The sequence below is a fragment of the Festucalex cinctus genome, chromosome 14 (assembly GCF_051991245.1).
Source record: "Festucalex cinctus isolate MCC-2025b chromosome 14, RoL_Fcin_1.0, whole genome shotgun sequence".
Lineage (NCBI taxonomy): Eukaryota > Metazoa > Chordata > Actinopteri > Syngnathiformes > Syngnathidae > Festucalex > Festucalex cinctus.
Window position 1 is genome coordinate 18,033,400 of NC_135424.1, and position 15,482 is coordinate 18,048,881.

At 40.3% G+C, this 15,482-nt stretch overlaps 1 protein-coding gene across 16 annotated transcripts in view; it reads left to right on the top strand.

Annotated features, from left to right (window-relative positions):
- The window catches only part of dst (dystonin), a 120,762-nt gene that overhangs the window by 51,108 nt on the left and 54,172 nt on the right, over window positions 1–15,482 (top strand). For all 16 annotated transcript variants that reach the window (XM_077495468.1, XM_077495472.1, XM_077495469.1 and 13 more), the window contains 12 exons: window positions 602–690; window positions 780–888; window positions 11,433–11,582; window positions 11,669–11,902; window positions 11,991–12,263; window positions 13,004–13,552; window positions 13,754–13,930; window positions 14,014–14,137; window positions 14,233–14,441; window positions 14,515–14,832; window positions 14,926–15,092; window positions 15,188–15,344. In XM_077495468.1, coding sequence (XP_077351594.1) covers window positions 602–690; window positions 780–888; window positions 11,433–11,582; window positions 11,669–11,902; window positions 11,991–12,263; window positions 13,004–13,552; window positions 13,754–13,930; window positions 14,014–14,137; window positions 14,233–14,441; window positions 14,515–14,832; window positions 14,926–15,092; window positions 15,188–15,344 — 2,556 coding nt within the window. The remainder of the gene's footprint in view (window positions 1–601; window positions 691–779; window positions 889–11,432; window positions 11,583–11,668; window positions 11,903–11,990; window positions 12,264–13,003; window positions 13,553–13,753; window positions 13,931–14,013; window positions 14,138–14,232; window positions 14,442–14,514; window positions 14,833–14,925; window positions 15,093–15,187; window positions 15,345–15,482) is intronic.

Below are 15,482 nucleotides of genomic sequence, written 5' to 3' on the forward strand. Positions count from 1 at the left end.
ACCTAAGAGCCTTCAATTTTTTCAAAAGCTGACCATGCCCCTTATAATCCAGTGCGCCTTATATATGGATCAATATTGAGCCACAACAGGTCTCGCTGTCAAGACGCTATCGGTCACCCTGCACGATCGGTGACGCGCATGCGCAGAAGATCCCGCCATCTTGGATCGCTAACTACGTCAACCCCACTAGAACAAAATACCTTTATATGCCTGCGTGATAGTGCACATTCGTAAAAACACGATATATCATTGAAAAAAAATCTTACATTCTTGATGCATTATAAAGAAACTATTTTAATTCTACAGGTTTTAAACACGAACGTTTTACTTTTAAACCCATTACTTTCCTAGTGAGTCTTCATTGTTATAATTTACGTTTAGTCTGCAGTATATTTATTGTCTTTGGAATATTTAAAATATGTCATTCATTGAAGGTGCGCCTTATAATGCGGTGCACCTTATATAAGGAAAAAAGTTTTCTACTATGTCATTCATTGAAGGTGCGCCTTATTATACGGTGCGCCTTATAGTCGTGAAAATATGGTACATGATTTGAGTTTATGCTCTGTTGAGGTAACTATTGACAAGTGACTATTTGTAGGTCTCCGTGGAGGAAATGGTTACTAAGAAAGAGCAGATAGCAGAAGCTATTAGGGCCACAGAAATGATGCTGAGCAAACACAGTGAAAAGTAAGTCATGCAGTTACATAATTTACACTTGTACAACACAGTATATGTGCAACATAAGCCTTTAAAGCGTGATTTTTTTTTTCTTACAGAATGTCAGAAGAGGAGAGAGAAAAAGCCCAGGAACAGTTGAAGGACCTCAACCAGGCTTACAGTGACCTTTCTCAGCGTTGTTCTGATCAGCCTGCACATGGAGATGAGGTTGGATGTTGTGCTTTTTCTTCTATTGAATGGAATGTGTTTGTATTTTGTAAAGACCTCAAAATGAGTGCTATCAGATGGTTCACTGCATGATAAACCCTTGTCATTCTTCTTTGTAGCAGCCGTTCCTACTTATACCTCTCTAACTATTGCACTACATGTGGTTTCAAATGAAAAAAAAATGCATTATATTTGCAAGCAGGTCATTTGAGTATGCTGTAAACATGCTGAGTTGTGCCAATTTCTCGGTCACTTTTCTGACATTCAACTGGCTAATAGAGTTGATTCATCAAACGGTTCACTGTGTGATGTGACTAACAAACACTTTCTGCCAAAAGTTAAAGCATGATTGCTTTCACTATATGCTGACAGCCTGATACTTTCTTGTTGCAACGCTGATGCAGTGTTGAACTCATGCACGTGATCTTTAACATATTGGTCTCCTGGTGAGTACACATTTTCCTTGATTTTGAAAATATAGTGTCATAATAATCAGTTCACCAATTACTGGTATTCTTCCTTTTCATAGGATATGAAGTCCACCAGTAGTACGGATTGTATTTGGACCCAAGCGATGGATGGCCTGAGCAATGACATAATTGGCTTCCTTCTTCCGACCCCTGACCTGTCTCAGTCTGAACCTCATCTCGACTGGGATGTTGTTCTCAAAGAAGATGCTCCTCACAAATCTACAATTGGGAAACATTTTCAGGAGTTCCACATGGATAACAAGTGCATAAAGGATTCAAATATGACCTCTGTGTCCATCTGTGACGTTGCATCAGCACCGAGAGAAGCATCCATGTTGGAAGACCTTGTGGTGAAGATGATTGAGGTCAAGCAAGTGGGTGATGGACTGAATGTGGCCTACTCAGGAGATACATTGACCCTTAAAACGGCTTTTCAGGAAGGGTTGATTCCAGCTTCTGTCTATGTTAACATTCTCCAGAGGCAGAAGACCTGCCAGAAAATGATGCAGGACCCTTTGACTGCAAATGAGTCACATTTAGAAGGAATGCAGGTTAATAAGCTGATGTTGAAGTGCATAAGTGGGAGTCAATCACTGACACCAGAGAGGACAGTAGACAGAATATTAATGCTGAATCCCACTGAGGTAAATGTTGCCTGCCCAACAGAAAATCATAATTCAAGTGCAAAACAAGGAGTTGATTCTTCCTCTTTACATGATGGGGATGGACTAATGGTGGATGCAGAGGTTCAGTGTGATTTGATGAGTTTTAGCAGTACGCTCATCGTGCTTGGGAACAGGCATCAGTTCATAGGCCTTGTGTTGCCTCGGCCGAATGAATCCCAATTTGATGCCACCTCATCCGAGTACTACGAGCATTGCACCACTGATGTGTTTGACAGCAGGCTGCTTAGCAATAGAGGGAGTATAGCAGCTTTTTACATTCCAGAAAAGTCTGAGGTCATGGATATCAATTCTGCCGTACAAAATGGTTACATTGACGTTTACACCGCAGACATCTTAAAATCCATCGAAATCCCTGATGAGTTTCTCGATGTTGATCGCCTTAATGAAAAGTTTTCATCTTGGCTCATGTGTAGAAAATTCCGTGTAGATGGATGTAGCCTTGCTGGAGGTGGGTTTACTCCTTCAGAAACAAAGCAGTTCTTTATATCCTACCTAAAGATAAACAGTTACATCGATCTAAAGTCTCAACACAGGGTTTTAATTCTCGACAAGCAATTAACGAAAATGATCCAGTTTTTTCTTGAAGATTCTGTATTTTATGAAAGCACCCAACACAATATTCTGCCTTGTACTGTCCCTGCAGATGAGCTTTCAGAGCAGGTGGACTATGAGGTGCCATTCATAAGTGAGAAAGCAGACGAGATGGAGATAAACACAACAAATGATACAATCACTTCCCATCATTTTGTTCCCTCATTTGATGGGGTATTTGATAACATATATGCAAATGACCTAAAAATAGATAACATGGATGATAGCACAGAAGCAGCTGTGCTCTCTCAAAGAACCACAGACTACAAAAGACTTGATGATAGTTTATATATTGAGGATAGAGATGATGCTAAGGATGTTTATAATATTCCAACTACCCAAGAGCTTCATGGATTCCCCACATTTGTGAACAGATGTAATGCTGACTCTCAATCAGTGTTTTCAGAGGAAAGCAGCCATCAACTTTCAGCAGAGTTTATTGCTGAACCATTGTGCAATACAGCAAAGATTAGCAATAACAATCCAGATGAGAATGTGTTTGAGGGAGGAAAACAAAGTAATACTCAGTTGGAAACACAATTCAAAGAAAAGACCATTTTGGATGACACACAGCATGAAACAACTAAAGAGACAGTTTTGAAGCCTAGTCCATCCCTTTCCTCCCATAAACTATTTGATTTAGATTCTGTTTACTCAGAAAGAAAGTGCAGCCAATCTTACCCAGATGATGACAATCTTGGTTCAATTAACGTGAGCGAAGGAGAAACACACAATCCATCCAAGAGGAAATGTTGCCTGATAGAGGATGACAATAGAGTTTTAGTATTAGATGAGGCAGGAGGAAATCTATCAGAGATAAGTGATCTTCATCATTCCTCTTCATTAGTTTGTGGTCATGAGGCTCTGATGATGTCACCCTCCTTGAGGGAGGATTCTCCAGAGTGGGTCCTTCACTTGGAAGAATCGGCTTCACTCTTTAATGTCACCAACTCAGTTAATGGAGTCAATAACCTGCTGGCTGATAAGCGGGATGATTACCGTGAAACTGCTGCTTCATCGAGCCCACTCACTCCATACAGCAATATTGCACTTGAAAGTCACAAGAAGTCTTCCACTGGTCCTAATCCATGTTGCAAGGTTAACTCAATCAGTGAGGAGGATTTCTACAAAACTGGGAATGTGCCAAAGTGTGAAATGCGTAAATCATCACTTCAGGTTGCCCCTTTCGTCGAGGCTGTGGTCGGTTCTGCATCACCTGGAGATGCAATCAGAGGTTTAGATGCACAAGATAACACTGTCATAAAAGAAGATGGCAACAGACTCAAGCACATTTTTCTTTCTTTGGAGAGTGGTCATGCTCTCGAACATGAACCCAGCAACGATCTACGTGATGTGCTCACTGAAAGAGTTTTGCAACAGTTCAACTCATTATCTGATAGATCTGTTGAATGTGATACATTTACACCACAAAATCACAATAATGAAAGTTGTGATTTAGATTTTGCTGGATATTGTTCTCCGGCATCTGCCAATGTTCAAACACTGACTGGTTTGACGTGCAGTTCAATACATCCAGAAGAAAGACAACTAACGGAGACACATGATTCTGAGGAGAACTCTAATGCATCAAGAGAGGTGCGGGTGGGAGAGATGTGTCAACAGAATGCAAATATGGGCGAATCATTTTCAATCCCACTCACTTTATCAGACTTCACCCAAAATTCTGACATCATAGTGGAACACAAAGGCCATCATACACTTCCGGATCAATTTGGAATGGATTTTAATAAAAATACTCAAGTAGTAACTGATATTGTGTCACTAAGCACTTCTCCATTACTGATTTCAAACTCTGTAAAGTCACATGTCAATCACCATGAGGAAGTGATAAATGCAGCCTTTAATGGAAGCGACAGTAAAAGTACTTCGAATACGACAAGTCAGAGTTCACTACCATTGGACAAATGTGTATCTTTTGAGAGTGATGCTGCTTGTGTGAAAGATTTGAACAGTTTGAAGAAAAATGAAACATGTGATGGAGAAGTCCATGAAAGACAATTTGGTTCTCCAACAGCAAAAGATGAAGATGAATATGGTGCCCTATCAAGAAAAGAGATAGAGGAGTCCATTGCCACACTTCAAAGAGGTGAAAATAATTGTCATGTCCCAACCAGAAATGATCAAATGAGGACTGATACCCCAGCTGCAAACAATGAAGAGGACTTTGATGCTCAAATTAAAATAGTTGAAACGTCATCTTACACCCTAACTGGAAATATTCTGCAGTCTCATATCCAAAGTAGAGATGAAGAGAATGCTTATGATACAATTGGAAATGTTGAAGTAGAGTTTGACAATCCAAATGGAGATGAAGAGTGGTATGATGCCCCACCAATAAATGATGAAGAGAACTGTTTTCCTCCAAATAGGGAAGATGTGGACTACACTTGTGCACCACCTGGAGATGAAGAAGAGGGATCTAATGTTTCAAGTGAAAGAGTCAAGGAGTCCAATGCCCAAACTGTCGAAGATGAAGACTGGTCTGATGCCCAAACTGGAAATGTTCAAGAGGAGTCGTCTACCCTAAGCAAACATGAAGAGAATGTTTATGCTCCGTTTGAAAGTGTTGAAGTGGAGTCTGACAACCTAAAAGATGAAGAGTGTTATGATTCCCCACCTGGAAAAGATGAAGAGAATTTTTTTTCTCCAAATGGACAAGATATAGCATACTCTAGTGGTCCAACTGGAGATGATGATGAGTGGTCTTGTGCTCCACCTATAAAACAGGAGACTGATGCACTAACAGTAAAAAATGAAGAAAACATTGATGCACAAACTAAAAAATATGAAGAGGGTTCTATTGATCTGTATGGAAAAGATGAAACTGGATCTGCTACCTCACTTATAAAACATGACAGCGGATTTGATACCCTCGCTGGAAATATTGAGGAAGAGTACAATACCCTACCTAGAAGTGATGGCGAATGCTCTGATGCGCCACTAATAAAAGATGAAGGGGGGACTCCTGACCCAGCTGGAATGATTGAAGAGAACTCTGATATACCAACCAGAAGAGATGAAGATTCTGATGCTCCACTGCTAAAACATGACGAGAGAGTTGATAACTTAAGTAGAAAAGGGAAGTTAGAGCTCATCAATTTATTTGGGAAAGATGTACAAAGTTTGAACAAAATTGAAACAGGACACCAAGAGGGAAAAGCTAATGACATGCAGCCTTGTTTTCTAACTGGAAACGATCAAATGATTGATAAATATGATGCACCAACTGGAAATGTGGTTGATGAGTCAAATGTCAAAACCGGAAGAAATGAAGTGCTGTCTAAATCTACAACACAAAAAGATGAAGCCAAGTTCAGTATCCCAACTATAAGAATTGAAAAAGTCTTCAGTACTCCGCAAGAAAAAGAGGAAGAGGGCTCTGATGACTCACTAATGATTGATGACTACGGGTCAAACGACCCAACTAATAAAAAAGTGACAAACAATTCTCATGACCCATATGGAAAAGACAACTGTTTTGATCCAATTAGGAAAAATGAAGATGAGTCTGATTCTCCATGTACAAGAGATGAAGATGAGTCTCATGTCGCACGTATAAAAAATGTATGTGGTTCTAGTTCACCACCTGTAAAAGGTGAAAAGTGGTCTGTTGCCATATCTTGGAAAGAGGAGGATGACTCTCATTCCTTGCTAGTAATAGATGAAGAGCGGTGTAGTGACCCAACTGGAAAGTCTCATCCCAAAACAAGAAGGGATGAAGAAGACTGTAATGGCCCATCTCCAGATGAAATAGATGAGATAGCGGCGTTTGATGCCCAACCTGTAAACTATGAAAATGAGTCTGTCTCAATCATAAAAGATGAAGATGATTCTAATGACACAACTCTAAAGGTTAGAGTATCTCTTAGTCCAACTAGAAAAGGTAAAGAGGACTCTCACATACAAACTGGAAAGGGAGAAGAGGATTGTAATGCCTCAACTGAAAACATTAAAGAGAAGTTAGACATCCCAATTAGAACAGTTGAAGACAATTGTGATGCTAAATCAACAAAAGATGAAAAGTGGTCTGAAGTCTCACTAATGAAAGATGAAGAGGAGTCTGATAATATAACTGGAAACATTGATACCCAAATTATAAGAGATAAAGATAATTTTGATGCCCCATCTGGAAAATATGAAGACAACAATGTTGATCCGACCAGAATATATGAAAAGGGCTCTGATAACACAACTGTAAAAATTGAAGAAGAAGAGGAGTCTGACTCCTCATCTAGAAGAAACAAAAATGACTCTGGCGCACATTCAGGAAAACAAAAAGACAACTCTGTATCTCCAACACAAATAGATGAAGAGAAGGCCGATGCCCAACCTGTATCTTGTCCAGATGGGCCAAAAGGCCCACCTGTAAAAGATGAAGAGTGGTCTCAAGCCACAACTAGAAAAGATGTAGAGGGGTCGCATACCTTGACTGGAAATATTTTTGAGGAGACCTATACCCCAAATAAAAGACAAAAGGATTCTGACGTGCCACCTTTAGAAGGTGAAGAGGATTCTGCATCTCTTTCCAGAACACATGAAGATGATTGTACTGAAAGTGGGTCAGATAACCAACATGGAAAACACCAGGAGAACTATTTTACTGTAACTGGAAAAGATCAACAGGATTCCAATATCATATCTGTAAAATGTGAAAAGAGTTTAGGTGCCTCACTTGTAGCAGAGCATCATGACCCAACTAAAAGAGGTCTAGAATGTGATACCCAAACTGCAAAAGATGAACTTTGGTACAACGAGGACTATGATACTCAAAGTAGCAAAGATAAAAAGGAATCTATTGCCTCAAGTGGGATATATGAAGACGGGTGTGATGTGCCACTTTTCAAAGATGAAACTGGAAGCATTACACAGGAGTTCAGCACCCTGACTAGAAGCAATGAACAAGACTCTGAAAAAGATGAAAGCTCTGATACTCCACCTGGAAGAGATGAGGAAACCTTTATTCCAATAGGAGAAGAGAGAGAGGAGATTGATGCCTCAATTATAAAAGATATAGTGGAACATCCTGACATAACTCAAAAAGTTCAAGGGTGTGGTATTCCAACTGAAGGCAACAAAAACTGGTCTAATCCCTCAGCTAGACAAGATCCTGATGCTCAAACTATAAAAGATGAAGAGGAGTTGGATGCCCCTACTAGAGTAAATCAAAAGTCAGGTGTCTCATTTTTAACGGTTGAAGAGCCTGTAATGCCAGCTGGAAATATCGAAAAAGAGTCTAGTACTGCGAAAACCGAACAAGACTCTAAAAACACTGATGGCTCTGATACCCCACATGGAAACACTCAAAAGAATTATTCTACTCCAACCGGAGAAGATGAAGTGGAGTCTATTATGCCCATAAAATGTGAAAAGGGGCCCGATTCCTCATTTCTAACAGATGAAGCTGTGTCTCGTGACACAGCTGAAAAACTTCAGGAGTCTGATGCCCTAACTCTAAGAAATGACATGTTGCATGCCACATCTAAAAAAGAATTTGATGCTCAAACTAAAAAAGATAGAGAGGAGTCTGATGCACCAATTGGAATAAATGAAAAGGGATCAGATGTCTCATTTTTAAAAGATGAAGAAGGCTCTGATATGCCAACTGGGCATATTGAAGAATCCAGTAGCACAGCAGGGTGTGCAAAAGATGAAGGCTTTGATACCCTGACTAGAAATATTGAAGATGTGTTCCATATTCTAACTAAAAGAAATGAGGAAGACTCTCATACCCCACCTGGAAAAGATGAGGAGGGTTCTGGACAGGGGTCTGATGATTCACTAATGAAGGATGATGAAGGTTCTACAGAACTAACCGGAAAAATTGAAGAAGTATCCAATACAATATGTGGAAGTGATGATAAAACCTCCGATGTACCACCTGAAATATTTCAACAGGAGTCTAATTCTTCCATAATAAATGATGAAGAGGAGTTGAATACATCAACTAGAGATGTAGAAGACTGTGATGTCTTACCTCGAAAACAAGATGCGTCATCTGAAGCTACACTTGTACAAGATGAGGAGAACTCTCTAACTACAAAAGATGAACAGAACTCTGAATCTCCACCAGGAATAGCGAGTGAGACAAACACTCCAACTATCCATCTGCAACTTCTGCAGGTACTTCAAAATGTTTCCTCAGGCCAGAACCTCTCAATGCTCCAGGAAGTGATAGAGAGCCTTGCTCTAAGGTGTGACACTCATACCCTTGAATGTATCAAGGAGGAGAGCTCAGAGGATGAATTGCTGCCAGACAATGCACTCTCTGCCGACAATGTGGAGGAGATCAAGAATCCGGTAACCATTCCCTTTTTTTTTTTTGGTGAAAATGACACCCAATTTCTCTCTGTTTGCCTTTCTCATGGGTATTTCTGCTGTTTTCTTCCAGCTCTTCTCTACCCAGGATTACCTCGAGTGTGTCGGGAGACTCCAAGATCATGCTGATGTTTTAGAGGATGTTAGAAGAGACCTTTTAACTGGCGAACCAACTAGCACCAACATGGAGGAATTACAGATGCAAATAGATGAAATCCAGGTTAGAAAGTGAATAATATGACATAGTCACAACATTCGGTAGATCCTGCACAGATCCAAATATGAGTAAATCAACAATTGTTGATTTGCAAATGATTCTAGACCGTTCTGACTGACATAATAAGTAAGGTGGCTCAGGTGATACAAAGGCCCAACCCAAAGGTTGTAGGTTCAATCCTGAGCCTTGTGACCATGTTGGAGTGTCCTTAACTCATTCACTCCCAACCATTTTCACTTAAGTGTTTTCCTGGATTTTTCAAGGCCCGCGAAATATTATGTTCTATTGCTATAAAAATATGGAACATACCAAAAGAGAGATTAGAGTCTCTTCTTTTATCAGGGAAAAAAAAGTATATTCCTATCCGTTTCCGCTGTGCAGCAATTAGCAATAGAACATAGCTAAGTTTCATCGTTTTTCACAATTCTGCTTAGAACTGTGGGGAAATCAGCCTATTTTAACATGGCCTGGTTGATCTTTTATACTCTGCTCCCACTCAACCATTTTATGCAGTAGAGAGACTGCATCAAAGCCTTCTCTATGCTCTGGCATAAAACAAAACAAAAAAACAACAACAAAAAAACGTATAAATAAGTCTTCGGGACACTTAAAACATTGAAAATATGACATATTTATACGTTTTTGGGAGCTAATGAGTTAATCGACCAAGATGCAAACTGTTTACATTAGATTGAACTACCAGATTAACTGTCTTTGTAAAGTCATCATTTGTGACTATGAGATTGTGCAAGTGTACGTAATGATCTGATTTGTGAGTGTTTAACTCCTTTTAAATCTTTTATCCAGTCACTGGAGTCCCAAGTTTCCTTCCTGGCTGGTGTTCTGAGTGAAGATATGGAAAAAGCGAAACTGCTATTAAATGCTTCTGATGAGAACATTCCTACACAAATCCGTAAAGATCTATCTTCAACATATGTGGAATTAGAGCAGAATTTTACCAGAGTTTGCCAAGAGTGTGCAGAAAGAACTCAGGCATTGCTTCGAGCAATGGAAAATGGGAAGGTGAGTGTTCAATCAGAAGTAAATACAACACAAGAACCTGGTGGGACATCAGTGTTGTTAAATGTTGTCAATATGATTTCAGGCACATTTAGAATCAACATACCAAAAACATCTTGCGGATCTGGATGTGCTAGCGGGTCTCATTCAAAAGGAAATTCATATGGCAGATGCGGATTTCAGCACATATGATGTTGAAGGACTCAAAAGATGCATACAGAAAAACAAGGTATTTTAATTGGTAAATTATCGAAGATCAAAACTTTGAATAACTGAAAGTAGTTTAAATTACAATAATTTAATAATACAGCACATTTTGTTTTAATCAGATCAGAGCCAGGTTACTATATTGTACACTCCAGGCAAGAAGCGGCACTTTAAGAAGCTTACTCCTTTTTCCATTGTTCCAGGATGCTGAGAGTCATCTACATCAGGAGGCCAAACTCAAATTAGAGGACATCACATTTGCTATCCAGAGTTTTATATCTGAGCACGCTCACTTGTTGAGTCCCGCTCAGAGCAGTTGCCTCCTCAAGTGCCTCAGCAGCACTCAGAGAGCCTTCAAGGACCAGACGGACAAACTTGTCACCATGAGGCGTACCTTGGATGTCCTACTGGACACCAAAGAGAGGGAAGACCAGAAGAAGGTCTGCTTGTGGATATGCTGCTCAACATCACAGATGTAACGTCTGTGTTGGCATGGATATTAGACTAAAATTTGAGTTGGTAAAAGAGGTTTGCAGTAAAGCCACCAAAGTTCTATTTTAAGTTTAGCATTTATTTATTTATGAACGTAGTTGAGAACATACTAATGAATGTATATTTACTTAACACAAATATAAACTAATCCAGTACATACTATAATTCTCAGGTCACAGTGCCCTTAGTCTTATTCAGTGTGTAATTGCATGATGCAGTTCTTGATCAGTGCTTTACACTAACCACTGTGCTGATTGTGTTCTACAGGCCTCCAGAGACCCTTGTGCAATTAACATTGGAAAGAATGCACTTTCTGGAACTATTTCCACAGTGATCTAATGCTCATTCTGTTTAATATCTCTCTGTGCTTATTTACTTCTTAAGACCAATGCAATGACTGGCCAGCATGTTTACAGCATACCAGATATTATGTCAAAGGAGATCTCATGCATATTTTTTTATGGCTTTGTCTGTCTATGCATGAATTTTTATTAATCAGATGACCTTGCCTTTTTTTGTCTACAGTCCATACTGGAAAGGCACCAAGAGATTGCAGACCAGTTAGAGGAAGTGTGCGACAGTCTCACTTTGACTGAGAACCGCCTGATTGGTCACCAACAGCAGGCTAATGCAGAGTGCGTCACAGACCTGCAGCAGTACCAGCAGGAGCATCAGGTACGACCAACGTCTTAGCTTGGCATTTAGGAAATTCCGATAGGTCAAATGAGTGTCTTATTGTTTTACGCCTGTCTGATCTCAAGGCCTTGCAAAAAGACGTCTTGACAAATGCCACTGCTTTGAATGAGGTCATCACCGGAACTAATAAGTTTTTGGAGGAAAATCGGAGCAAGCTGACAGAGGACCAAATTGATGATATTGAGAGCAAGTTGGAAGAAGCAAAAAGCAAGGCCAAGCTCATGCAAAAGCAAGCTGAGGAGTCCAGGAAGGACTTAGAGAAGGTCGTTACCACTGCTATAAAACAGGAGAGTGAAAAGGTCGGCAACAGTTTGATCGCCTTTATGAATCTGTAGCGTACTAGAATATAAACACATAATTTGTTAATTTGTTAACATGTCTATGCAGGCTGCAGCTGTTGAGCGTCTTGAGGAAAGCAAGAACAAAATAGAAGGCCTACTAGAGTGGATCTCAAACATTGGGGATGCAAATGGAAGAAGGATGGATGAAACAGACCTCATAAGTAAAGAGAATGGAAACCTGCCAGAAGAAACATTAGACAAGTTACGGAAAGGAGAGAAGGACGACGCGAATGGAAACAACTTACATCGAAGTGAAAGTGGTTTGAACGGGCAAAGTGACGCCTGCATGGACGTTGACAAGCAGTATGAAAGAGTCAAGGTGTGTTTGGTTTTACTGCACTTTATAGAAACTGATCTACCACAGCATTAGCTATATTTGAATATTAACATCCAGGCCCAGTTGTTCAAAACTAATTCATTTTAATTTAATACAGTAATTACAAATATTATTAATGATTACAAATATTAGATGAAATACACACATATTAGAAGTAAATGAATACTCAAACAAGACAAAATAATTATAAAAAAAAATTACACAAATCAGTCAAAAATGTAAACATGTTAGACAAAAGAACATTAGACAAAAATATGAGAAACAAAATCATGCAATATTATATGCTATAAAAGTATTGGCAAAAATACAAAAATATTACACGAAATACTTCAAATACACACAGTAGAAAAAAATAAATTATAATGAATAAAAAAAAGAAGAAAAAAAAGAAAAGAAAATTTCAACCAGCGATCGTTTGGATCGTATCCATTTCATTCACTGACCCGAAAGTAAACAAAAAGACGAATTGTGGGATATATCGGCGCTAACCAGTGATTTAACAGCACGGTTAACTTTGACGGTGCTCTTAATCAACAGCGTGACTAACCATGTTTTGAACAACGCATATTTAACGGTCGGTTAGTTAACGGCGGGTTAAGAATTTAACTGGCGGTTAGGGGTTGAACAGTGGTTAAAATAACGGGATTTGAACAACCGGGCCCAGATCAATAAACGTGCTGCGGAGGAGATTTTATGGTATATCATGTCTTTTGTTCATGCAGGCTCGCCATCAAGAAATTCTTTCCCAGCAGCAGGATTTGATTATGGCCACCCAGTCGGCCCAAGCGCTTTTGGACAAGCAAGCCAATGTTCTGACTCCACAGGAGAAGGACAAACTGCAGAAGAACATCCAGGAACTGAGGGGGCGTTACGACGCATCCCTCACCCAAGCTGAGCAGCAGATGAAGCAAGTCCAGTGTGTCCAGGAGGAGCTGAAGAAGTTTAAGGATGATTGCGAAGAGTTTGACGATTGGTTAACGCAGGCTGAGTGCGAGGTGGAGCAGTTAGGTGGCTCAGCCGGCTCCCTAAAAATCCTCAATGATAAACTTCAGCGACAGAAAAGCTTTTCAGAGGATGTCATCTCTCACAAGGGCGACCTTCGTTTCATCACCATTTCGGGCCAGAAGGTTCTGGATGTGGCCAAAGCTTGTGGAGTCGCTGATGCAATGTCGAAAAATGGCTTGATGCAAGTGGATACTTCAGGAAGCTGTTCTGCTGTCAAGGATAAACTGGACTCTGCAGCCAGTCGATATAAGACACTTCACTCTCAGGTACAATATTTTGATGAGTGCAATGACATGTATTTACCACTTGGTGGCATCATTTGTCTTCCCTCAATAATCTGTACAAGAATAAGAATTCCACTCAGTCCACTGAACAGTCCAAATTGTACACATTCACAGATAGAAATTAAGAAACATCTTCTAAATTGTAATGCTAACCATGCGTACTTATTATTACTTTGATTTCAGTGCAACCAGCTTGGCAACAATCTCAAAGATGTTGTTGACAAGTATAAGAGGTACGATGACTCCAGCATGGGCCTTCTAAAGTGGCTCGAGATTTCCGAGGAGGAAGCGAGGAAGCAGCAGTCAGAGGCCATCGCTGCTGAGCCACAAATTCTCCAGATACAGTTGGAGGACACTAAGGCAAAAAACACAACAAATATGATTTGCTAATTTACTTGATCTTGTCAATATTTTGATTGGGAACTTCTTGTTGCCATCCACAGGCTTTACAAGGTCAGATGAGCGGACATCAGACTGCTATTGACACGCTACGCAAAACAGCCGATTCACTGATCTCATCTGATGGAAACCTGCTGAGCAACATAGATGAGATACAGGAAACAGTAGGTGAGGGTCTACATGTTATAATAGCTGCCTCTTACATCAACATTTAGATCAATGAAGTTTGAGTGACAATTGGATATGTTATCTTGGTGCTGTAGATGACATAGTGGAGCGGTATGACAACTTGTCCAAGTCTGTGAGCGATCGCAATGAGAAGCTGCAGATGACTTTGACTCGCTCCATGAGTGTCCAGGACGGACTGGATGAGATGATGGGATGGATGGAGGGAGTGGAAGCCAGCGTGGAAGAAAATGGGAAAATTCCACTGGACTCTGCATCCCTCACAGACATGCTCAGCAAAGAAACAGTATGTATTTTTGTTAATCGGTGTGGCTACCTCTCGTGATAATTTGATTTGATATCATTCTTTGCTTTTAAAGGCCATCGAGCAGGACATAGCAAGTCGCCAGAGCAGCATCTCAGCCATGAAATCAAAAGTGAAGAAATTTGTGGAAACAGCCGACCCCTCCTCGGCGGCCCTTCTGCAGTCCAAGATGGATGCCCTTTCCCAGCGCTTCTCGGATGCATGTGACAAGCACAAGCAGAAAGTCTCGCGTCTGGAACAACTTAAAGACAAGGTGGAGCAGTTTGAGAAGGTCGCAGAAAGTGTCCAGCAGTTCGTTGTGAGGCGTTCGCAAGGTCTGCATGAGACCGACGGGCCAGGGAAAACCTTTGAAGAACTCTCCGAGCTAACGCAGGTGAGTGGACTGCCATACATGTACAGTTTTGCTACTGTTGCTAAAACAAACACCTGAGTGTGTGTGTTTTTTTTTGTTTGTTTGTTTTTTTAGAATACAAAATCTGAGATGGCTGAACATGCCAGTAATTTGGAGAAGTTGCAATCCTTGTCCAAGGAGCTGTGTGAAATGAGCAAAGATGGGAACAGAGCACAGATCCTGAGCAAGATGGACAATCTGTCAAACATCTTCAACACCTTCAAAGACACCATCAAAGAAAAGTACTTCCCATTCCTTATTTCTTATCGATTTCTGCATGAAATGTCACACAAAATAAACGAATGACACTCGATGACTGATTTTGTCTGTTCTGCAGGGAGGAGGAGGTATCATCCTGTCAGGACCTGCTAGTTGAGTTCAGGTCTGCGGCCAGTGCTCTCAGCAAGTGGTTGGAGGAGACCAATGAGAAGGTGCCTGTGGTACAGAAAAATTGCAGTGCTGAACGTTTGGAGAATGACCTCCAAATAGCCACTGTGAGTCACCATTTCCCGTTATCAAACTGAAAAATCCTAATTCTGTTTTATTTGTCATTGTCTGAATCAATTTTTAATATAAACTAGAGAATTAAATTTCTGTACAAATTGTCTGAAGGCCAAGTGGCAATCATGGAA